The following is a 26,637-nucleotide window of genomic DNA, read 5'->3' on the forward strand; positions in this document are numbered from 1 at the left end:
ACGTAATTTTAATAAACAAAGTACGGGTTATGCATGTAGTTATCGAGATCCGAATAAGCTTGGTCTTCGTACAGATATTCTCCTCTACTTGATTTAGAATCGGACCTACAATAGAGTGTGTGAAAGAGTATTACGTAGGCCGCATTGGATGCCTGGGAGTCCTCGCCCTTTTCTTGATTAGAAAAAATATAGGTGAAAAAGCATGGCCCCGGTGAGAGGAATATCATATCAATTGCTGAAAAAACAAGCAAGTACATTTTTTCCAATAATGCCCAACATACAAGAAAAAGCCAAACAAAAAAAGTTAGGGGCAATAATACTATATGAAAAGTGTGTAATTAATTTAATCTCTAATTTCTCAAATGCTGTAGGTAATGGAAAGCATGTATCAATTAAAACTGGATAAAAGCGTAGACTTTAATATGGGGTTGAAGCTATATTGTTTGAAGTCCACACGCAATATTAGTGGCGGAGTCAGGATTTTGGTCCGGAGAGGAGGGGCGGTAGCTTAATAGACATATATTTTTAGTCGGAACGTATATTTATTACTATATCATTAAGTTTTTGCTTTTTAATACATTATATTTATATATTGAAATGATTTTAGCCTAATACAGTTAGAGTATACCAATCATTGTATTTTTTCTTTAGGCTAATTCAACATGAGTCGCGTGCTTATTTTTATGAAAGAAATTGAGAATGTAAGATAACTGATTTTTTATCAAATCAAATCAAAATATTAAGGTTATAAGTAGCTATACACAAATAATTATTAATAATATTCAAAATCAAATATATAACAAAATAAAAATTTTAAAATTCGGAAGCTCGAAAGGGACCCAACAGAGCTCCGCCCCTACATAACATGGTACTTTTCTTCCAGCATGGTACGTTCCAAGCGACCTGGGGTCCGGGATCCAATGGAGCGTACATGTCCTCCTTTGATTGTCTTTCCTTCGAAAAATTCAAGATCTAGAATATAATCTCAAAGTTTTCGAGAAGCCTACTGTACAGTTAATTTTCACTAAAATTTGTGCATGCGAATTAAAATGATTCGTAACTATCACCAAATTTTTTTTTTTTTTTGTAAATAGCCACAATAATTTGTAATTTTTTGGCGTGTACTATACATATTCATTCGTAACTGACTTCAATACTATGTAACAAATAGTATAAAAAGTCACATCAAATGAACAAAAAATACCTACGTACCAAATGCAGGCATAAAAAATGCATAATTAATTAACAAAAAAAATTGTGTTGCTAACCATAAAATTCGTATACCTAGAAATAAATATGCCTAGCTTCATTTTTATACGGAACAAATCAATCTACTCGTAACTAAATCAAAAAATAACATGACACAGGAAAAAAATTTTTGTGGCAAAAACCAAAAAGTTACACCATTTTTTTGGTACCTTAGGTATCTGGGCCAGCTTAATTACGCACATCTAGACTAATTCTAGAAGACTAGAACCAATCCCAGCCCAATTAGAATTAGAGCTCCGCATGAACTACACCATGGTACACATGTTGTAGCTTCCTCCAAAAGTCATAGGCTCAAAGCTCGGCTCGTCATTTTGAAAACAAAGTTCATTTTGAGATAACAATATACGTACGCTTAGTTTTTAATCTTAGATTAAGGATATAGTTATATACGTACGCTTAGTTTTTAATCTTAGATTAAGGATATAGTTATAGGAATAATCTAAAAATCCAGAGGCATAACAGTTCAACTCTGACACCTATACAGTTTTTATTTCACTTTAGTTATGAAAGCTTGGCAGAGAATCATATGTCGGCACAAGAAGCTGAAAAAAGGAATTTAAGTTCATTCGAGGAATCAGGGTGTGAAAAAAAGGCAAAAGAGAAAATAAATAAGGTCCGGTTTACGCCCATTTTTAACACTTTTGAAAAGAGCCAATGGTTGAATGCCACGTGACAACACTACAAGAAAAATAGTCATTTCCGGCATTTTAATTAGAGTAATGATACACCCACCGCACGCTCGCCGGGCTCACTTTGGCCACCGGACAGCCGATCCAAACCGTCCAAAAATTCTAAAAAAAAAAAACTGAGTGGGCCCAAGTGAGAATCAACTGCATCCGACGTGTGTAAATGCTTGAACCAATCTTCCATTTTTTAATGGCTCGGATCATCTGATTTTTGGAAGTTCAGATCGAGCACTTATACACGTTGGATGCCATTGATTCTCGCTTGGGCCCACTCGGTTTATTTTTTTATAGAATTTTTGGACGGTTCGGATCTGCCGTCTGGTGGCCAGAGTGGGCCCGGCGAGCGTGCGGTGGGTGTATCATTTCCCTTTTAATTAATGCTGAAAAAGCTACTATTACTTTCATTTCAAAAAATGCCGGAAAAAAATAATTATTACCTGCGTTTGTTTAAAAAAATACCTGCAAAAGTCGAGTTTCCCACCAAAATAATACCGCCAAACTATTACCTGCATTTATTGAAAAAACGCCGGGAAAAATCTCCCTATATATAATATATATATTTTTCATTATGCAAGGTGACCCAATGTGGTGGCAAGCCCAATTGGTAGCCTTACGCGTGCGCGAGGCAAAGGCCATGAGTTTGAATCTTGGGGTAAGCAATTTCTCCACAAAATTTGCGCGCCACATGGTTGCCACACAAGTGCCATGTGGCGTTCATGTGGCATTTTGTCGTATATGGTACAATTTTTCCCGGCATTTTACTAATGCCGCAAATGAGTCCAACTATTTCCGGCATTTATAATGACTTTTTCCGACATTTGTACCTTTACCGACACACTTCTAGACAGTATTTGTAATAAATGCTGGTAATACTCTTTATCGACATTTTTTGAACTTTTAATGGCATTTATGCAAATGCCTGGAAAAGCGATATTTCTTGTAGTACAAGTGGGCCCAAACTCATGGTCAACAAAGAGTTCAAATGAAGTGGGCCTGGGATCACAGCCAACGAGAAAGTCGAAGTCAATCAAGTCCAAGTGCAAAAATGATCAATGGTTGAAAAACCAATTCCAAAATGACAATGGTACACTAGATTTGCCCTACCTTAATATTCAGCAACTTTTCAAGGTAGTTAAGATTTTTCAGGGTATGATTGCATAGGCAGATTCTCAGGAAATATTTCTTCATTTTCCTAGATTTTAAGCTTTAAAAAAGGCTAAATACGTGAGGATCAGTTATGAATGCCACGTGACACTTAATTAAGCACGTTTCAGTTGAATATGGTTAGTGGGATAAGTTAAATTAGGGAATAGTCCCTGAAAAATATGAGTTTTTCTAGTTTTTGACCTATTTAAAGGGCCACGTACGTGGCAACCATTACGTGATTTCGGTTTTCAACCAACATCTACAATCAATTTGAGCTCAAAGGAAGTGGTTTGAAGACATGGGACACATGTCACATTCTCAAGGCCTAATTTAGGGGACGGTTGGCAACTTTTCAGAGCATATTCAATGAATAGTCCTCTACTATGACGGTTACTAAGAAGTTATTGCTACATGAAACGTGAGTGGGCCATATTTATAGCAAAAATAGTTTGTGTATGTTTGAAAGTGGGAAAAGGCCCTAAAACATAGAAGTTATGTCACTTTTTGACCAATTCAAAGGGACACGGGGCATCAATAAGGGGAGTTATCACCAATATCAACGGTGGTATATATTTTTAACTTTTTTGAATAAGTTGGGAGTAGTTTTTTACAGAGGACATGTGGAGCACTTTCAAGACCTTATCTGCCATTTTTTAGGGTCTTTACTGTTATTAATAGAAGAAAACAGGGCAGGCCCATGGCTCTCGCTTCATCAATCATTTACCAGTTTTTACAGCTTCTCAGCATTTACTTTCTAGCACTTTTTGTTTCACACAAGGCTTGTAATTCAGATATTGCCAAGTCTCACTCTTTTCTTTTCTTTTTCATTCTTGTACCTTGTCACTTTATTCACGGTAATACAAGTGACTACGTTTGTTTTTTGTTTCTATTTTGTTATTCACTAAATATTAAGTACTTCACGAGTAAGGCAAACCCAAACACGGCCTTTCCTAAAAGGTTGTGGAATAATCGCTTGCACGAAGAAGTCAGATCAGGGTATCACAACTCCCTAATCCGTTTGGACCACACACAGTCTTGGCACGCCCGCATCACTCACTCTCAACGTTCTTTGGTTGTAGGGTATGTTATATTTTTGGAGCAAACAGGTTCGGCTTTGAAATCACTGCAATACCCAAAACTGTCTTTTCAAAAAGTTTCTTCAAGTACTAAAAATGAAGGGCAAAGTCTGCTTTGACCCCCTGTGATATGGGCAATGTGCAGATACATCCTCTATGATTCAAAAATATGCACATAACATTTTGTAGTTTGTAAAATGTGCAGACATACACCCCTTGTCGTCATATTTTCCATCCATATTTATACATAGCATTAAAACACTTTTTTTGTCATCGTCTTTCACTCTCTCTCTCTTTCCTCCCTCTTTTTATATCCTCCGTTCCCTCTCTCTCTCCCTCTCCCCCACCAACAAAAGTTGTACTAGACCCCAATTTTAAAAAAAAAAAAAAATCAAATGTTGGGCCATTTAATGAAGGGCAGTTGTCGGGGAAGGGTGGTGCATCAGAGGCAGGAGGGAGTTTGGCGCGGTTCTGGTTGATGGAGGATGTGGCGGCGTGGGAGGGAGAAAGGATTGAAGGAGGAGGAGGAGGCGACAGTGGTAATTAACATCAATTTAAAGGATTGAAAGAAGGGATAAAGAAAAGAGCAAAAGGGTATTCTTCTCTTATATTTTTTTCCAAAATTTAAAATTCTATTAATATGAATGAAAACATGGCGGCAGGAGGTGAATCTGCACCTTTCACAAATTACATGATGTTATGTGCACACTTTTAAATCATAATGGATGTATTTACACATGACCCAAATCACAGGGGGTCAAAGTAGATTTTGTCCAAAAATGAAGGGCGCCGCTATTCGCAGCCCTTTATTTTCTCCCGTAGCCCATTACATTTCGGTAAATGGTTGTTGAAAATCATAAATAACATTTCGGTAAATTGCTGTTGAAAACAAGATTATATTTCGGTAACTACATGTCGAAAATATGTTCAACTTTCGGTAAACAACTGCCGAACATGCATTTTCGGTAAACATCTGTTGAAAAAAATATTATATTTCGGTAATTGGATGCTGAAAATATATCTCAATTTCGGTAACTAACTGTCGAGTATAATTGAAAATTTTTAACGGGCTATGGGAGTAAATAGAGGGCTGCGAATAGCAGCGCCCAAAATGAAAGATGGATCTCTCAAAATGGACTAGATGATCCCGTTTTGCTATTTTTGGGCCTTTTTTTAGGTTGGTTTTGATGATCCAACCCATTTATTATTCGGAGCTAGTTTCGAATATGATCATACCAAAAATTAAGCTGATCGATACCCATGAAGATGATTTCGAAATTCATCTATCGAAAACTTTACACCGTTAGATAGAAAAATCACTTTTATTTATTTCCTCTATCATATATCTTGTAGGAGTCGGATGCCCATACCCAAAACCTGAGGTCGGTGCCTCACAAAAATTAAGTGCCAAAACCAAGGCAAAGTATTCTTTTTTTTTTTTTATTTGGTTTGACAGTTAGGAAATAAATCTCACATTGCTTGGGAGTGGAATGGATGATCACTTAATAACATATGGGACCTCTTCACTCATTGCCAATTGGTTTTGAGATGGATATAAAGTTTCTACATGGTATCAGAGCGGGGCCCGTTCCACCCCACATTTTATAAAAATTCACAATCCACACCCCGCGATGACAGACCAGTGAAAAGGCTGCATGATGATAGGACCCAAAAGTGGCCACACGTGACGGACCTCAAACGCAGCTGTACGTGAGGGAGGATGTTGAGGAAATAAATCTCACATTGCTTGGGAATGGAATGGGTGATCACTTAATAACATATGGGATCTCTTCACTTATTGCCAATTGGTTTTGAGATGGATATAAAGTTTCTACAGTTAAGGTGTTCGGATCAAATAATTCCCTCCTTAGTCCGTTCAAGTTTTCCAACACTTATTAGATCTAGATGAATTTATTTGTAAATCTGCTAATATATATCTGTAAAGTGGGTAAGAATAGACCCCCATTGAGAAGAAACTCAACAGAAAGAGCCTTGAAATGAGCGGACAAAACTTTGGAAGTTTTTTATTTGGAAAAGAAAAGATAAAGGCACCTTCCTTCAAACTCCTTGACAATATTAAACACCAAATCATCCGTGATTGAGGGCATTAATAAGGTCAACCAGGCAATGACAAAGTGACCCTCCACGACTTCGTCGCAATCTTTTTGTTTTTGTACACTAAAGCCCACCATTGCTAAAACTGAGCAAAGTTACAGAAAAACCCTCTGTGATTCTCACAAAATTATAGGTACCACCTCCATCTTTCAAGTTTTTTAAACTACTTTATCTTTCCTTGTTTTAGCTGAACAAATACATCTACCCTGACATCTTTTAATTATCGTCATTGATATGTTTTCATACAAACAAAACACAACTCAAATCTTGAAACTCAAGGTTGCTCAAGCTACAACGTTGTGGAGTTGGGTGAGGTAATTAAACTATAATATTTACATAGCCGATACACTATCATAACATGGGCGACTTGGGGTTAGAGTGGTGCTTCGCTGGTTGAGGTAGGTGGAGGGTTGTGCAGTTGATCGATCCTGGTATCTCTGGCGATCACCTTCAATTCTGAAGGTGATCAAGAGAACGAGGCCATGGTATACCAAGAAAGTTAAAAGGAAAAAAATGGTGTTGCTCGGAATTGTGCGTGACAAAGGTGCATGGGAGCTGATGATGGTGATAGCAAGCAATGGTAGTAGCAATTTAGCTCGTGATGGAGATAGGGGAAAAGAGAGGAGAGATTGGATAGAGGAGAGAGAGAGAGAGAAAGAAAAGGCGTGGAGCCGTGGAGAATGAGGGTAGAGATTTGCGAAAAACTATGGGGAGTTGTGCGTAATTAGCTCATAAAGTGGAAGCAATACCGGTTGTATTTGGTTGGGAGTTTAGTTTAGTTTAGTTTTGGTAGTGGGTGGAGAGAGAAATATAGTAATGATTGAAGATAGGGGTAATGATTAAAAAGAGATGAGAAAGTAATAATTGAAAAAATATGGTAATGATTGAAGAAAAAAATAAGGTAATGATTGAAAACAAAACAAAAACAAAAAAACTAAACGGTGAACCGAACAAAGCAGGTACATCTTTTGTTTATGTAATGACATTGACACTCACTAACATGCATGAGAATATATATATTAGTTCTTTGAAATCTGAAACCAACGTGGCAACGCCGGTCTTCTAATAAAGTAATTATACTTTTCTTTCACTACCGTGGAATTCAATGGATCAACTTTACAAAAATATTTCTCGAGATGGATGCTCGCTCTTGGAATTTGCTCGTTATTCTGTTTCACCAAAATGCGAAGAAATTTTTTTTTGATAGGAATAAATCTAAGAAATTGGTTAGTTGAGTTGTAAGATATTGTTTCATTTGCTATTTTGTTGACTATATCGGATCGAAGAACTAACAAATTACGATCATCTATAACATCCCGAAAATTCAATACGGTAATTTAAAAGTTTTTTTTTGGGAAATGAGGAATAAAATCAAACATTTCAATAACAGATTGAGTTTGGAACAGAATTAAAATAATACAACCCGAACTTTAAGCGATAAAGTTTTATAAGGCCGGACTTAAGTACATGCATGGTTACATAAAGTTTAGCAAAGACGAGTCATCTAATCTACTCGCGGCTCCACCATCTCGTCGGCCTTGATCCGCGGGATCGTCATAGAGAACTTTCACTTCGTCTACACTTGGCAAGGAATATCAAGGAATTGATTGGATTGGTTTTTTCCTTTCAATGATGCTTGCTCTTTCTTTTTCGATGTGTTCATTATCGAGTTTCTAATAATATTTCTTTGCTTATACAAAAAAAAAAAATCAGGAAACTTCGATCCGCTTCGTCTGCACCTGGCAAGGAAAATCAGGGCATAGTGCATGTAATGGTACTGCGAGTGACAAGTACTCAGCAAAATAATGCAAACTACACGATACCCAAAGAAGAACATGGCAAAATGACAAATGCATATAGAGGTACTATATACGGTACTATATTTCCGTTCACTATATTCTCACATGTCACGCCTAACTCTCAAGTCTAGGACGTGATAGGCTTAAGACATAGCATGGCTTAATTACATAACGGAATTTACAAGAGACTATTTATCATATTAATTTAAACGAGATAAACAACTCGTAGCTACGAGCAAACTTTGCGCATAAGAAAAAAATAGAGAAACTCTACAAAATTATTAATGATAAACTGAGGCAAACATTAGGTTTACAGCCCTTTTTATTAGCGTAACCCGAAACCCTAATAATAATAAACTGAAAAATAAAAAGTCTTAAAATTTGGAGCTTTTCCTAAAATTGAAAACGGGAAAGAAAAACAGGACTTTTTCAAAAATTTCCTAAAAATTGAAAACTGGAAAGAAAAACAGGACTTTTCCAAAAAGGATCAACTAAAAAGGAATTACGGTCTAAGAGTTATTAACGAATTGAAACTTTCCTAAAACGGCAAAAAACGTAAATTAAAGGCCTAAACGAAGGAATTAGGCTGAAAAACACCATCGGTCTCTAACTAGGGTGGTGAGTATTGATCGAACCGTGAAAATAAATCAGCCCACCAAATTTAGGCCTATTCCAAACTCGTCCGAATTTTGCCGGCGGTCTGTAATATGAAATTAAGTACCGTTTGAACTTCTGAAGCTTGACACGGTCCAACTGATCATAAAATTGAGCATTCACGTGTTCTACCTCACTTAATTAAGTAATACTAGTAGCTAGCATGGCTAAAGACATCCCTTATTACAAATGTAAACATTATTGAGTTTGTATTTAATTATCATTTTCTCCCCACTGGCATTAGTGAGACTTTGAGAAGTTTTCTCAAAATATTGGGTTGGAATAATCCCTTCTTGGATACAATTCATATCCGCACCGCTATCAACCAAAGCAATAATATTGTTGATAGTGTATTCCTTATGAATTACCAAATTAACCTTGATATGCCATTTTTGGTAAACCACTGAATTAGCATTTGCTCATAGCAAAAACGATATTTCCCTTTAGGAACTGGATATCCCATTATATCCATGTATCGGGACCTAATTTCCCAAGGATCATCTTTGAATTGCTCATCCTGAGATTCCAGGATCATAATTGTCTCAGTCATTTCTGAGGTTCTGAAGATTTCTTCAGTTTGAACAACCTCCGCCATTGAGGGTGATGGTGGTGAGGTGAAATTAGCCTCTTGCAGAGATGGATATTGCAATCTCTGAGCCTTCAAGTAGGCTTCTACTTCTGCCTGGGTCACCTTTGGACGACCCCTGCCACGAGAAGAATTACCTCGACCATTTCCTCGACCTTTCCGATCCTTCGTATTGTTTACATTTCAATTTCAAGACTGGGATATGGAATTTCTCCAATATACATATATATATATATATATATATATACATATATATATATATATATATATATATATACATACATATATATATATTGTTCCCACACACTAATGCTCCCATATGCCTAGTTATACTCATCCGTTATGACATCGACACGTCTGGGTAGCATTGCTGTTAAGTGATTATTATTATTATTGGGCCTCGACTCCTTTGTAGTCAGTCTACGGACAAATCTACCTTAGGCCTGTATATACAGCCCAATTCAATCCCTTATCGGCCCATTAGTACTTTTAATGTACAATGAAAACCTGGGCCCAAAAATTCCAACAACAACAAAGAGAACTGAAAGAGTTCACTAAATTGAGGTCGTTTTTGTATTTACTGAATTTTTTTAATTTTTAGTCATAATTTTTTTATTTTTGGAATTTCTTTTAAAGGGACGAACTAATAATCCATGAAATTAGGCAAAAACTAACAAATATTCATAAAATACAAAACCTTTATAAAACGATAAAATATAATCCTAAAATTAGACTCAAAGCGAACAAAATTCCATAAAGTTAGGAAAAAATACTATTGCAAGAAGCGAAGTTGGCTTTCGAAACCTGAAATGCTCAGTCTTACGCTGTGTTTGGTTCTTCCATTGTTATTTTATTTTTGGTAAAGAGTTTTTTGTTTGTATTTTACTGAAAAAAAAATTGGGAGATAAGGAAAATGTAAGGAAGACAGATTGGATTTTGGAGGAAAATCTATTATACTACCTTTTCCCCCCTCGAAAATCCATTAGCAGAACAGGACCTAATTCTTTTGATTGGTCAAACACAATCAAAAGATTAATGTGCCAATATACGTTAGTGTTTAATCTTATAAGAAAGTACAAATTTAAAAATGTAAGGGCAATTCTAAACACTAGTGTATATTGGTATAAATGGTATTGTGGCCCTCAAATTTAAGGGTAATTGTACTCAGTTGGAATGGGCTGGGTTACATAATGAGTGGGAATGTACTGGGCTATAAGTTTATGTGGGTTGGGCAACAGGTAATGGGTCAGAGTCTTTAGTGATATAATGAATTCGGCACAATTAGAGAAAAAATTCAGGTGTGCGTAAGTTGATCTGGATACTTGAGTTTTCAGTCTTTTATTTCAATCTTCTCGTCCTCAGTAAAAAATTTCACCCTTTTGTCAAAGAAATTATTTTTAGGCTCAATTCGTTTCAAGACGAAGAACTGAAATAAGTGAAAAACTGTGGGCCACATCTAACTGTATAATTTACAAAAACACAAATGGAAGAAAAAGTAAGCTGAAAATTTAGTTAATTTTCCTTAATAGGAAATTCGATATTGTTAGTGAAGTGCTAGGTGGTTAAGCTGGTTGTTATAGCTGTTAATTAGTGGTTAGATGTTAATTAGTGGTTAAGTACCTGATAATTGTTGAGTTGGTTAGTGTGCCAGCTAGTAACTGACAACTGGAGGGGAATTGTTTTCATTTCAATTGTGAGATCGTGTATCTCTCTGCCTCTGGGGGTTTTCAGTCGTATTCGAGCAAGCAATAATGAATATCAATTATTATTCAATCAAAAATACTTACACAGATATTTTACACATATACATTCATATTTTTTGATGGGGCTCACACATATTGGAGGTATAATATGTGTGAGCGCCAATATAAATATGAGGTTGTTTGTATAAATGTTTATGTAAATATTTGTGATTGTAAATGATTGAAATAAATACTCTCTCTCTCTCTCTCTCTGATCTAAAAATGTACTCACTAGCATAAACGATTCAAGTTGATTCTTATGAAATTCAACACCGAATTGTGATTTTCTTTATGATATCAGAGCGGGCTCATTTCATCCCAAATTTTATAACAAAAATTAATTCAAGTCCACGCCACTCGAGGATAGACTCAGGAAGGTTGCACGATGATAGGATCCAAAAAGTGGTCACACATGACAAACTTAAATGCGATTGTATGTGAGCGGGGATGTTAGAATAGTTGTCTTACATTGCTTGGGTATGGAGTGGGAGCTAGATCACTTAATAACATTTGAGACCTCTCCACTTATTGTCAATTAGTTTTAAGTTAGATATAAAATTTTCACATAGTATCAGAGCGGGCCCATTCCTTCCCAAATTTTATAACAAAAATTAAATCAAGCCTACACGAAAGTTTGCACGATGATAGGATCCAAAAAATAACCAACAGACCTAAATACGGTTGCACGTGAGGGAGAATGTTAGAATAATTGTCTCACGTAGTTGGGTATGAAAGAGATCACTTAATAACATTTCTGACCTCTCTACACTCATTTCTAATTGATTTTGAGTTTTGTCCATATGTCTTTCCTCTTTCGATTCCTCTTGTCAAGAGATGCGAACAAAGTTAGGTTCAGATTAGTCATTTGGACAACAACTAGCTAGTTAATTGTATACTTTGGGGGACCCCTCTTTGAATCAAAAGGGAGCCAGTAAAAGTGAGATTATTTCAATAATATCATCCATGGAGATACGCCTTTAGGCAGGATATTAGGGATATTCCTCCCACTAGGGTAGCACTAAAGAAAAGTTGATGTTTGGAGAAAGAATTGCAGGCCTCAAAAGAAAAATTAAATAGCCAATGGACATATCCCCTGACTTGGGTTCAGGGTCTATTAAACAAGTTTTTGGTCTGAGTACCTTTAATTTTGGTGCAATTTGCTAATGTCCTTGAACTATTGTATGTGCTTTTCTAATGGTTTTTTTTATAATTCAGGTGTTCGAGTCAATTTAAGCGTATCTCGATTAATTAATTATGGGGAACTAATCCTACCGCCTACTTGCGAGGGTCTCAATCAAAGTGATTTTCGATGGTTAAAAGCACAGCATAATTAGTTAAAAAATGACGTCTATAAAAGGGTTCCTCTTTTTTTTAATTTGTCAACAGAAAAGGGTTCCTTTCGATAGTTTGCAATCACTAACGTCAAAATCTCTTACTGTATAAAAGTCCATTTCCGAGTTGGAAAATTTGCAGCTAGAAAATGACATTAGAAACAGGATAGGAATAAATATTTGTATTAAGATCGCGACTAGCTAGCAGTAGTTTTGCTTTGAATATTTGTCTTAATTAGCATTGAAAAAGACCTACCAAGCACCCCCTACCAAGCGGACGCCGAGCGGCATCCAATCATTTTTCTTGGCACGGATGGCTTGGATTGAATTTGAATACATATAGATTTGAACCGTTCATTACTCGATCAAGATTCGAACCGTTGATTGCCGAGATAAACTGCCGGATCGGCCACTTGGCACCCGCTCGGCAAGGGGGTGCTTGACAGCATCCCCGAACTCGAAAAAGACATAGGGAGACTTACCAAAAAAAATAGACATAGGGAGACGTTTCTGCAGCTAAAGATGATGCCGTGGCAATGAATTGTTGATAAGGACCCAAACCAAACAACACTCAAGAAGTTTAAGTGCCCTAAAGGTCAAGCAACATATCTTTTTGACAGAAAAAATTCTCATGGTAAACTTAGAAACCATCCTAAATTGGTCGAAAAGTTCTCAGATAGTATCCTCTTGTTATCATTCCATATTAAAAGTACTTGCGATTCATTGTTTTGAAAGATTTTTGTTTCCGACAAAGTGAGCTGACTGAGGGTGATCGTTATTTGATTTCCTTTAGATCGATATATGAGTAGTATACATACGTTCTTCCAATGCAAAAACTCCTTTCGTCTCATATTATTTGTTTTTCTTATCTTATGCAATTTTTCAGACTATAACACTTTCATGCATAGTTTTTGTAATTTATTTTTTCATCGAATTCCCATAATTAGTTAAAATCTTTAAATTGAAGAGGAGAAAAAGTCAACATGAAAAGTATCACGACTTCCAAAAATGGACAACTGCTTTGGGACGGAAGGAGTAACAGTATTAGTAATTCATTTTCTTTCCTCTCTCAAGCTGCCATTTTCCCAATTTTAAGACTTGTAAAGCCTCAACCCAATCTCAAGAGGACATTAGAAATTTAAAAGGCGACAGGCATATGGTAGTCATGCATTTGTGAAACGCGCGATATATAATACTCCTAATATTCACAACCCCAAAAAGCATAGCAAGGTATCTTACTGCTTCATGAATGTGATCAATGGAAACAAACAAGAAGAAGCAAAACTCTCCTAATTTGCTCAAACCATCCACATGCAAAACCCTCAAGGGCTGGGATGCTGCCAAGCACCCCCCTGACAAGCGGGTGCTGAGTAGCCGATTTGGCCGTTCATATCGGCAATCGAAGTCTCGGATGTATCTTAACTGCGCAATGGACGGTTTAGATCTGTATGCACTTAAATTCAATCCAAATCGTCTATGCCGAGATGAACAGTCGGATGATGCTCGGCACCTGCTTAGCAGGGGTGCTTGGCAGCATCACCAGGTCCGCAAAACCCTTAAACAAGACAAACAATTTCGGATTTCCATTGGGACCTATTTAAAATTTTTAACATGTAAAGAAATTTCTTGGTATGGGAAGTGGGGTCATGAGGGTTCTAATGTGAGACAAGGTTGAAGGGTGGCATGTTCATTTTGGACATCATTGTCCTCATCAAAATGAACATTATCTAAGTGATGGCATACCAGGTTGCTCCTTTTAGGAAGCACGAGGGAAAGCCCTAACACCCCACCCCACCCCAACCCCCACCATTTTAAGATGATTTGAAATATTGCAGGTGTTCTATGTTCCCTTGAGCATGTGATGCCCTTTATTCACTCATGTGAAGCCCACATGATGAACCCATTCCATGCAATCAAAATTGTCTAACTCGCTCATACCATATTATCTGTTATGTTTTCCTTAATTTTCATTCTTTCACGTCGAGGTGATACGAGTAATTATTCGGCGGTTTTAGGGCACCGCAACTGCTCCACCACCATACGTTTACGTCATGGATTGGGTTGTGACATAGCGTTTGCAGTGTTACAAGAGCATATATTACAAGAGCATATATTCCATAAGTTTTCAGGTGATAGAGAGATGAATGAGACAAAAGGAAGGATTCGAAATCCGAAAAGAATTTCCATTACCACATTGTTTTCATCATTGTGGAAAAAGAGTTATTGAAAATCCGGAATTGCCTTTTTAATATCTTTTCTGAAGGTGAGTTGTTTCCATGAACTTTGCTAAGTTGTTTCCATGAAGCTTCGCTACAATATAGTTCGCCAATCAAGTTTTCTTTCAAGAAATTTCAACAATTTTTGAAAAACACAAAAACGATGCCAAACACACTTAGTATATGAGTTTTTGTTGTTGGTGATAACTTAGGTGTCCGAGTTAACATACGAGCAACTCGATGAATTCTGGAGAACCAATCCAACCGCCCACTTGGAGGGCCTACGATTTGAGTTGTTTCCAACTAAAGATGTATCAAATGTGTGATTAGGTCGACTATTAGTATAGTCCGATGATAAATTGTCTTTGGCCTTTAATTTCTAGTCATTGTCCCCTCATGACTTGTAAACTTGACAAAGTGAAGTGCTTAAGGCCTAATTGTGATGATGTTGTCTGGGGTTTGTCAAGAAACAACCCTAGGAATAAATGGTACTAATGTCTGTAATTTTGTATTCCCTGTCCCCATGCAAAAAAAAATCCAATCGATTAGCTGTGTGTTTGCTTTATTGAATCGCTTTGTCTCTTCTTTCTAGCTAAAAGTTGTATAATTAAAGTTGGTGAAAAGGTCTACTCATTGCAAATTCGTTTCTTCCCATAGGCCATAGCTCTCTCCCTCTACAATTCACATTGTTGCATCTAACTAATAGAATACTCAATTTTATTTATTTTTTATTGTCTGCAATTCAAGTGATCTCAATTTTCGGATAGTATTTTTAATGGTCCAGATTTATTTTTATATTTTTACAGGCAAGAATATACTTTCACTGGTAAAAGTATTCAACAGATCTGAACCATTAACTGTCAATATGAACGGATCAGATTGAATTTTACAATCTTAACGTGTAGTTGAGTCAACTGCAGAGAAATCGGATCCTAAAAGAGACCAAGATTAGTTTCAAATTGAATTGAGACTTGCAGAATTATTACCCACAAAATGCCTTGTTCGGTTGTGGGTTTGGAAAATTTTTGAGTTTGGTTTTTGGGTAATGAGTGAGGAGAGAAAATAGAGCAATAATTAGGGATAAGGGAAATGAGTAAAGAGATAGAGAGAGAAATGAGATTAATGATTGGATATAAAGATAATGAGTGGAGAAAGAAATGAAAGTAATGATTGGAAATATAGATAATAAGTGGATTTGAGTTTGGAAATTCCAAACCCACAACCGAACAAGGGCAAATTTGTGACCCATATTCACCTGGGTAGGGCTGTCCAAGAAAAATTGAGAACCATGAAACTGGTCCAGACCGATCCGATTCGTACTTTTTGGATTTGTTCGTGGATTAATGGTTTGAACACAGATTTGAAAATTAAAAAACCGTGAGATACGGATTAGGATTGGATTTTCATTTCAAAACCGTAGATTAACCGAACCGGACCGTGAGATATTTAAAAAAATAAAAATATAGATATGTGTGTGTAATATATATAAATAATTATAATTTTACTAATTTGCTTGTTTGTTTTGAGAAACTAATTTGCTATTTTTTGTTTGTTTTTTATGGGATGTAATAAGTAGATCATGCTTGACTAGAATTTGTGTATTTTGGACAATACTTAATTTTATTTGGTTGCTGCCTTTACCATGTTTATTGCCTTAATGCCTTAATGCCTTTATAATTTGGACAATGTTTATGGAAATTAGTGTTTGCATTTTTATTTGGAATATGATCATAGTACTAGCATCATTTTATTTTTTTGGAAGAGAATCCGTGGATAAAACCGGAACCAAACTGTGAGACTTTTGAATTAAGATTGGATTGTATTTTCTAAAAACCGTGAAATATGGATTAAGATTGGATTCATACGAATCCGATCCGATCCGGACCGTGGACAACCCTACACCTGGGTATTGGATTCCTACACATTCAAGTGAATCTAGACCACGCAACTTATCGTATGGGTTGTTTTTTGGTTTCCGATTTTGTCATTGTAGACTAGTATGCTAAGATATATATAGAGATATTAGAAAGACATCATTCTCACTGAAACAAACACATTCTAACAAGACCGCCGCCGACGGTACTACAGATTGTCAATCAACGATCTATGAAGCCACCACTTTATTTTTCATCATAAGAAAACACAGATATGATGGTGTGGAACTAAAACATTTCTCATTCGTATATGAGTTCGAAAGAAGCTAGCAAATTACTAATTAAATAAAAATATAGGTTCAAGTTGATGAGCAGTTATTGCATAACTAACAAAATTGAAGGATTCAAAGTTAGTTATAAGGACACAATCAACCGCCCAGAATCTTAAGATCCTCTAAAGTACAAGATTTACCATAAAACTAGGCAGTCATGAAATTCAACCGACCTAGCTAGCTCCTAGCTTACAAGGCACGTGCCTATAGTCAACAAGGAACATGGGAATATCGACCAATATTCCCCATTCCATTTTTATTTATTTATTTCAAAATTGTGTTAAATAGTATATTTTTCTATTTTCCTTTCTCTCTCACATGCGAAAATACTACTCCACTATCATTTTGAAACTCCCATACCTGAATAACCTCCAAAAATAGAGAGAATTATCGATTAGATATATATATATCCATCTCTCAAGCTTAAGTCCTAATTCAATGATACCAATCTACTGAAACATAATGTTTTATTATTTATAATAATTGTTCATAATCAAACACGGCCTACCAAACCAATCGAAGAACATTGTTTAATTAGCACATTGCGAATCTGTAAATGGAGGTGTTAAATGGGCCTGGCCGGCTGACCGATCTAACCCGTTAATATCTCTGCCTAATGTGCTATGTACGTGTTGTGTTGTGTCTAGCCCAATCCGTTTGATAAACATGTCATGTCGTGCCTTGTCAAGCCACATTGGAATATTGTAGTCATAGCCTATCTCGTGCAAACCAGTGTTGTAGATCTCCTACCATAGGTAACAAAATGGTACATTATATGGTGTTCTATACCGGCCAAAATATCGGCCGACACCGGACTTATACCGGAATCTCGGTCAGTACACAAATACTAGTGTATCTCTTTTGATAGAAGGCATAAATTTTTAAGAATTTTAACAAAATTCAGTGTCCATTTTTATTAATCATGATAATTTGTTAGTATTAGAACTAGTATTAAGGTGTATTTTTATTTCTGTACCGACGTATAAATCGGTTTGGCTACGTACCATCTCAGTAGAGAAAACGATGCGCTAACCGGTACATAATTGATAACTTTGATGTGAACACCACACTAGTCGTGCCCCTGTCGCGCGTTCTCTATTTGTGTGTGCCTATACAAAAAAAGAAAGAAAAGACACTTTTTTTACTATTAAAGAATTTGAAAATAATAACAATATTAATAACAGTTGAAGAAGTAATACATTGAAAGAAATAAGTATGAATTGCATCACTGTTTTTTTTTTTTTTTAATGAAAAACTTCATTGATCATAAAGATTAAAAAAAAAAAAAATGAATCCAAATGAATTTAATCAATATAGGAAAAGAAATCCCCTGAGAAAGCTTTGAAAAGTAACTAAAGACTCTCCTGCTATTCGTAAAAATATAAAAAAGAACAAAACTGCCAAAATAAAAAATTTACAGTGGAAGAGATCAGAACTAAACCCAAGATAATCATAGTTAAAGACAAATGTACTTCCAAGAAAGTGCCTGCCCCAAGACCAACAGTGCTCGAGAATGAATTCCCATTGATCGATCTCCCCGTGCTGCCTCCTCAACTTCCCAAAAGACAAATTGCTTGTTTGAGTACAAATTGCTTTCTCGTTTGAGTACTTTCCAGTGTCACTCATTAAATTTTCTTTGCTAAAATTTATGGATGGGGGATGCTGTAGTGCTCAAATTATACTACTAGTATACTGCATTTCTTACCATTCTTTAGACAAATGAGGCAATCTATAATTCAATAACTTGTAAAGACCTTACGGATCGTTTGCTGATTGAATTTGTTTTGAATGAATATATTATAAGGAGAGATATGATCACAAAAGGGCAGCTATATACATAGTTTGTTTTGGTAATCTATAGAGGAGGGAATATGTATGTGTTCTTCGGTTTGTTTTGGGTGGATATGAGTAGGTGGATATAGAATTAAAAGAAGACGGTGACATTTTTGTAATTAAAAAGACGGATATAATAACACCACATCTCATTCAATCCTTATTGGAGTATATCCGTCTGTGGGAAGATATAATATCAGGGAGAAATTATATTCGTGATCTATATCCGGATGATAACATACCCGTCTCTTATATCCCGTTGGTAAAAGGGCTGTTAGGGTAGGATTAGCACATATCAATGTACATCAAGTATTTACCAAAATTTAGTTACCAAAAAAATATTTGTACACCAAGTCTTTTTAATTTAATATCGCACCATTTTAGGCAAGTTTATTAAACAAATGTCAAGATTGCAGGCAAGCCTTCTCAATTTTATAAAACTACTACTTCGGTCCTTGTAAAATATGGCAGGCTTCAATTTCGTCATTATAAAATTTTGCGCTCCAATTTCGCCCTTGTATTTTTACTGAAGTTTCAATGTTGACCTTGCAGTCCAATTCTGTTAAATCAATGTTGCCCTTATAATTTTAGGGCCACATCATGGTTTTTTGTCATTCATTTAACAGAATTGGACGACAAGGGCAACATTGAAACTTCAAAAAAATTACAATGAAGAAATTGGAGTGAAATTTTTTATAAGAACGAAATTTAAACCTGGCATATTAATTCTACAAGGACCAAAGTAGTAGTTAAGCCTAAAAAACAAAAGCAACACCATGTTAAATTGCATCAAATTTAATTAAGAGTGAAAAGTATTAGTATATCCATGTCAAGATTGTTTTGTGCCCATGCTTCATATATGCCCCGCCGTGCTTTGTTGTGCTGATGCCCAGTGTCTCAAAACCACGACTTGGCCCAACATTGGTGAGAATCAGACGTACGAGATGAAGTCATAATCAATATACAGCGACCGACACAAGCTTCATGGAAGGGAATATCACCGGCATTACATGTTAAAATTTAGGTTGTCCCTGCTTAAGAGAAAATGAATTATGACAAGTAGAGCTTATGTACACAAATTTTATACCAAGTAATTCATAATCCTATTTTCTATTTTAACCTAAATAACAGCCTTTAACCTTTCTTCTACCTTACGCCATGCATTAACAATAGAAGTCGTTGGATCACGTGAGGCCCACTGACCCAATGGTCAAACTCAAATGAAACCATGGAAAAGTTGACCACGCTGGCATATATGTGTCATTTTAATTTTTAATTAAATTATAGTCAAACTCTGTAATCATGGGAGAATTAATATGCGAACGAATAAAACTTCTCATTCCTATATAATAATAATGTAGAATTTCGAGATTCAGCTGAGAAAATATAGAAAAGTACAACAATGACTTATTTACTTTTTTGTATTTTCTATGTGTGCAGCTACCATAAAATTGTGAATTCACAGTAGAACATGGGATCTATTGTGTGCTCAGATATCATACTCCATCTGTCCTAAATTGTCCGCCTCTCACGAAAAGTCGTGCAATTTTTTATTTAAAAAATAAAGTACTTTCAAGCATTATTTTTCAAGTTTTTTTACACCAAATAAAAGTACTGCACGTCTTTTTGTAGAGGTCCAGCAACTTGGGACAGATGAAGTATTAAATATTGACCACTAACTAATTTAAAACAAAAAAAGTTAAGGAAATTAGTCTCACATTACTTAGGAGAAGAATGAGTGATCACTTAATATAATATTAGGACCTTACTACTTATTGCCAATTGATTTTGAGATGGATATAAAGTTTTCAAAAAAAAAAACGACCAACACTTCTAAAAGCGTTAAGTTGTTATAAAAATTGATAATTATATTATATATTTATATTCTTAGCATACAAAAAAAGTTCTCTCTTTCTTATTTCAATTAATAAATTTTTAATAAATAATTTTTCTTTACATGTTTTTTGACCAGTTCTTTACATTTTTGACCAGTGAACGGAACGCATGACCTTGACGTAAAAGAACATGGGTAGTTTAATCTTCAAATTACCCAAAGGTCAAGTAATACTTTTAACTGTCACATTTTTTTAATTTTTGAAATTCTTTTAATTATTAATTATTAATTATTCTCTATATGTCCTCTCATAACTAACTGACGCTAAACCTAAAGGAGTTTGGCTAAGTGGGCATGAAAAAACAACAGGAATGCTACATACACTACATATTTTCACTACACTATCCACTACATTCTTTATAGGACTCATTTCGGGTCCAATAAAAAATACAAAAAAATATCCATAAATTGAAAATAATATTTTAGGGGGCCCTGTAAAAAATCAGCTTTAACCGGTATCGGTAAGTATCATTTCTAAATTTATAGGAGTGAAAATGCTCAACTGCGCAATTTCGAACATACGAACCAAGAAATAATATTTATCGATACCCGTTAGAGCTGATTTTTTACGGGACCCCCTAAAATATTATTTTAAAATTTATGGATATTTTTTTGTATTTTTTGTTGGACCCGAAATGAGTCCCATAAAGAATGTAGTGGATGATGTAGTGAAAGTGTATAGTGTATGTAGCATTCCTAAAAAAACAAATAAGTGCTTGTCCTCTACGAGATCAGTGGCGGAGATAGTGTGTTAGCAGTGGGGGCACGGGCCCCCACTACAATTTCCAATAATATCAATTTTTATCCCCAAATTATAAAGTCCATAACAATTTGTATCCAAAAAGGTAAAAAGTATACACATCTTTTCTCTTATAATACTTACATCTCCTAGTATCTTTGTCAAGTTTTTGAAGAGTTTTTTTGTACACACTTGCTTTTCATAAAGACCCATTATCTATTTGTATATTGTCGCGAATTTTACGTTCTATCATTTCTTTTATATTATGGTTGTTTATTATGAAAGATAAAAAATTATAAGAGCATGTTAATTAATGATGCCCCCACCGAGATAAATTCCTTGCTATGCCACTGTATAAGATCGCATGTTCGAATCTCACGTAGGCCAAACATTCCAAACCTTAAATTAATTGAAGCAAGTTGGCTTGAACGTCCAGTGACACTACGGAGCAATATTGTGTACGTAATTGGCAAATGGCGTTGAAAGCGCGTAAAAAAGCTTTACAGAAGACGAGAGAAATTTCAACACAGCGTTGAGTTTCGAGATTAATTACTTGCCACAAACTCTACCACTTTGCGTAGTTAGAAGTGACGCTTTTTAATGCTTTTTTTTTTTTATACCACCTTTTTTCACTTTAGGTATGGCAAATCCCAGAGGGTTAATTATAGCTTCTCGGACTGTCTTTGCCTTTTTCGTTTTTTATTTGATGAGTAAGAACAGCTAAAAACACCATTATTGTCTGTCAAAAATTTCAGATTTTTTAAAGTTGATTTTGCCAAGTAGAACACAAAAGGCTAGCTAGCTTTCGGATGCAGCTTTCGGAATCATCTTTTTAGAAACTATTTTTGGGGTTTAAAGATAAAAGCAGAGACTGCGACAAACGGACTGACGTAATTTCATAGAAGCTAGAATTCAGGATTAGGATTCGAGAAGCTACGCAAAACAAGCCTAGTTTATGCTTAGATAAAATAACTAGAAAAGTTTATAATCTAAATACACGGACCGATTCATTTCCATCTCATCCGGCGCGATTTCACTGCACTAAGTCCAATATCCAACATTTACATAGGTTAAATTTATGCTCTCTGCTCACCATATTTAGAAGACCATAAATATGATTCTAACACATTGGGAGAAGACATGACTCACGATTTAGCATAAAGCTTGTGGATGCTACTTATAAATCATCTTTAGAAAATATTTTTGGGGTCTAAAGTCAAAAGCAAAGACTGCGACAAACACACTGATCGACATAATTTCGGAGACGTTGTAATCCAAGATCAGGAGTCTCGAGAAGTTACATTAAGCACGCCTTACTCATGCTTAGATAAAATAACTAAAAAGTAAAAGAAACAAAACACGCGGAACTAGTTCAATTTCATCTCATCTTTTTTTTTTTGCTCGGCAAACGAAATTTTTTTATTACTCGAAAGGGTACATCGAGGGAAAAAACACAAAAAGGACAAAGAAAGCAAGACCATCCAACAGAGAGTTGGACAGTAACAACGCCTCAAAAGGAACTACAACTTGAGCTTTCGAATTCCATCCAAAAACAACCTAAAGTCCTCCACCGAATAGAACTTGATGTCAAACCTGGACTTTATCCACATGGCAACTCTGGTTTTCACAAGCTCACCCACCTCCTCGATACTAGTAGTTGCATTGTTGAATACGTAGTCATTCCGAACCAACCACAAAGACCAGAGTGTAGCATAAAAAGAAGCTACCCACAATTGTTCCTCCAAGCCTCCAAACCTGTTGTCGAACCACCATAAAGCTAAATTTGCCAAAGATGGAGGGCATACCCACACAACATGTCACCAATCTAGAATCAATGACCATATGCTCCAAGAGAACTGGCAGTATAAAAACAAATGACCACAATTTCATCTCATCTTTGCACAATTGATCGATCTCACCGCGCTAAGTCGAATACATAAGATTAAAATTTATGCTCTAATCATCACCATATTTATAAACACCATAAATATAATCCCAGTAGCACACTGGAATTAGACATGACAAAACCAGCAAAACTAATCACACTGAACGTGAACGTTACCGGAATTATAGCAAATGTCGGTTGACAAGGATATTATTTATAACTAACGAACCGGCCACCGTTGGGATATTGTGCCTCGCCGTTACTTAGCCGTTAATCCCGGCTCTGCTGTAATTATTGTGTCTTAATTAAAATTCCATGGCCACGTGTCGGCATGTGACAATTTACAATTAAAATATGGTCAAGTAGAGAGCCAATAATAGAACTAACATGGTACATTCAATAAGTTAATTAATAATAGTTTGAACAATTCGATAAGATCTCAGGGAAGAACTCAGAGTTATACAAACAAAAAAGTGAAAAAAAAAAAGAAAAAAAAAGCCACTTCTAATCCCACATGGATCGAGTGCACTCTCCATATTAAAAATGTACAAACAAAAATTAAAAAAAGAAAAGAAATATATATATTAAATAGTAAAAGACACTCGAGATTTCGGCAGGGAGAAAAAAATCCGATTGGATGATGTACGTTCTCACACGTACTGGACTATCGTTCGTCTGGCTCGTGCCCATTGGACGATAGCCGAAAAACCCACTTAGTGAGTGACCTTCTTCTCGAGTTCTTGGGGGATTGATGAATCCTCTGGTTGTTCCTGGTAGCGACGGCGGGGGACTGGACGAAGCTTTTCAACCGTTGGATCGCGAGATTCAAGGTTTCAGCGGACATGTTGGCGAAGCATACCCGGAACCAGCCGGGTACGGAGCAGTGACAGGACGACCCGGGAGAGATATTCAACCCGACGTCGTAAACAATCCTTTTCCAAAGATCCATCTCTGCGTCAAAAGTTTTGGAGCTCAGAAGGTGGCTCATGTCCACCCAGCAGAACAACCCGGCGTTGCTTTTCAGGCAGCTGATTCCAGCTGCCTGAAGGCCGGATATCAGCATCTCCTGCTGCTGATTAAGCCTTTTTTTGTTCTCGATGACGTAGTTTTTACAAAACTTCTTGTCGGAAAGCATTTTTGCCAGAAGATACTGCGTCTGTGAAGACACCAGCCCGAAACTGGACATCTTCGTCGCCGCAGCTACCACCACGTCATCGTTGGAGTATATCGCACCGACACGAAACCCAGGGAGGCCGAGGTCCTTGGAAAGGCTATACACAATGTGAACTCTGTTCCAGACTTCGGTATCCATGGAGTACTTTTTATCCGTTAGGATTTCCATGACGCTCACGAATTCTGGCGAGCTAAAAACGGTGCCAGAGTAGATTTCGTCGCTGATGAGGTGGATTTGCTTTGCGGTGATGAAGGTGAACAGGAGGTCGAGCTCATCTCGGGTTAAGGTTGTGCCTAAAGGATTTGATGGGTTAGTGACCAAAACACCCTTGACTCTGAGGTTTTGTTTCTGGGCAGACTGGTAGGCTTCTTCAAGGGCAGATTCGGAAATCCGGAAGTTGTTATTGCTGTGACAATGGATTGGTACGATCTCAACTCCAGTTCTCCACTTGAGATCCCTATCAAATCTGCATGGGATAGTGAATACTATTAGACATGCAAGCTTAAAAAACACAAGATAAATTTTTCTAAAAAATACTGCCGAGAGCACTACATTTATTCTGGATGAATTTCTTTTGAATAGCGAAAAAGAATTTATTAATCTTTGAAAAAAAAAAAAAAAACAAAGATTAAAGGGACCCCGAGCCAGACGGCACCACAAGGATAAATGCGGTGCTACCAAAATGTAAAATAAATTTTCGTGAAATCTCTTCTAATAATACGTACCCGGGATAGTATGGAGTGGGAAGGAGGAAAGCATCGCCTGGCTCAGCAAGGCAGAACATTAGGGTCTCGTTAGCGGAAGTTGCACCGGCTGCGAGGACAAGTTTTTCCGGATCAAAGCTAACTTTGTTGCCTCTAACTTCGGACATGAATTCTGCTAATGCCTGCATATATTAACCATACTATGTTTTATGATCTTTTGTTTTGAGACTTTACCGTATAAAAATCGGAATGCATTATGACAAGGAGGCATAAATTTTACTAACAACAAGTACTGTTTATGTAGTTGCTTACCTTCTTGAAATCAGGAAGGCCATGATAATCTTGAAAGAGGGCAAGCTCTCTAAAAATGGACTGCCCATCTCTCTTGAACCCGGCCGCATCCGGATTGTTTTCAATCCATGACTCTAACAGATCAAACGACAGCTGCAAAGAAATTCAAATTAAAAACTAGCTTTACGTGTATAAATGGCAAGAAAAAATAACCCGTGACGTTTATCCGATCGCTAATTGTAGTATTAGTCGAATCGCGAGCAAACTAGTCTGAAATCTGAATTTAGTAATAAAGTACCTGATTCTCTGCTAGGCCCATCTGAATGATTCCATTAGGATTCTTGATCTCATGGTATGGGTTCTTCTCGTACTCCTGCCATCCGAGGAAGTACGAGGAGTCCTGGCCGTGAGAGTTGCACGTGGCTTTCCTGGAGAGCAGCTTCATTTGCAGAGGCCAAAGCTGGAAAAAAAGGGGTAGGAGAATCCTTCAACTGCCAAAAAAAAACTGGAATTCTAGTGAGAGAGAGAGAGAGAGAGAGAGAGAGAGAGAGGAGATAGAAGAAGTGTTTGCAATTAGAAGAAGTGTTTGCAATTAGAGTTTTCTTGTAGTGTGTGGCGATGTTGGTAAAGAGGAAGTGTTGTGTATATATAGGAGTTGTATTATTAATTTAAGGAATGCCGCGTCAGCATGTGGAGCGCCGGTCGCTGTTTGACAAAAGAGGGAGAGAGAGAGACGTCCACTTGTAGTGAAAATTTTCAGTGTTGATGGGTATATTTTACGTGGTGTCCGTTCAACACTCTTAAACCGTCCGATGCATTTATGGATGACTCAGATTAAAATTTTTCTCCCACTTGTATTGCCATATTTTTTCATGAGTCTTTGTGGTCACTTCGCCCTAAAATGTTAAGACTTTTTTGAAATAACGTGTCATTTTTTTAATTACATATATATCTTTCAATGTGAATGTTAAAAAATATGCGATAGGAATCTTGTTTAATACTCCCTCCGTCCATTTTTAAGTGTCTCGCTTCGTAACTCTAACTTATTAAGAAAATATCATCATTACACATTTTAAATCAACTTTTACCTCCACTTTCTCTACTTACCCTCTATAAAGACATCATCATTACATTTTTACTCATTAACTTTTCAAAAAAGAATCTACTTTTAGGGGCAAAATAGGAAATATATCCACTTTTACCCACTAACTTTACAAAATGGACACTTATTAAGGGACAGCCCAAAATAAAATACTGGACATTAAAAAGGGGACGGATGGAGTAGATTTTA

General features: G+C 36.3%; 1 protein-coding gene across 1 annotated transcript; it reads right to left on the bottom strand.

Annotated features, from left to right (window-relative positions):
• Positions 1 to 23,759: 23,759 nt before the first annotated feature.
• On the bottom strand, positions 23,760 to 25,918 carry LOC131303913 (1-aminocyclopropane-1-carboxylate synthase 3). Its single transcript, XM_058330976.1, has 4 exons — positions 25,645 to 25,918; positions 25,368 to 25,499; positions 25,077 to 25,237; positions 23,760 to 24,817 (listed from the first exon to the last, which is right to left on the bottom strand). The coding sequence occupies exons 1-4, from the start codon at positions 25,789 to 25,791 to the stop codon at positions 23,842 to 23,844; spliced, it is 1,416 nt and encodes a 471-aa protein (XP_058186959.1). The 5' UTR covers positions 25,792 to 25,918; the 3' UTR covers positions 23,760 to 23,841.
• Between the last annotated feature and the right edge of the window lie 719 nt (positions 25,919 to 26,637).

Source organism: Rhododendron vialii, chromosome 10a (assembly GCF_030253575.1).
Source record: "Rhododendron vialii isolate Sample 1 chromosome 10a, ASM3025357v1".
NCBI lineage: Eukaryota > Viridiplantae > Streptophyta > Magnoliopsida > Ericales > Ericaceae > Rhododendron > Rhododendron vialii.

What these genes read in the sequence shown, in the direction of transcription:
- LOC131303913 (XM_058330976.1), bottom strand. Translation starts at nt 25,791, where the DNA reads ATGAAGCTGCTCTCCAGGAAAGCCACGTGCAACTCTCACGGCCAGGAC. An exon ending in TGGGCCTAGCAGAGAATCAG is followed by an intron (nt 25,500 to 25,644) that starts GTACTTTATTAC and finishes ATTTCTTTGCAG; the next exon opens with CTGTCGTTTGATCTGTTAGA. An exon ending in GCCTTCCTGATTTCAAGAAG is followed by an intron (nt 25,238 to 25,367) that starts GTAAGCAACTAC and finishes TAATATATGCAG; the next exon opens with GCATTAGCAGAATTCATGTC.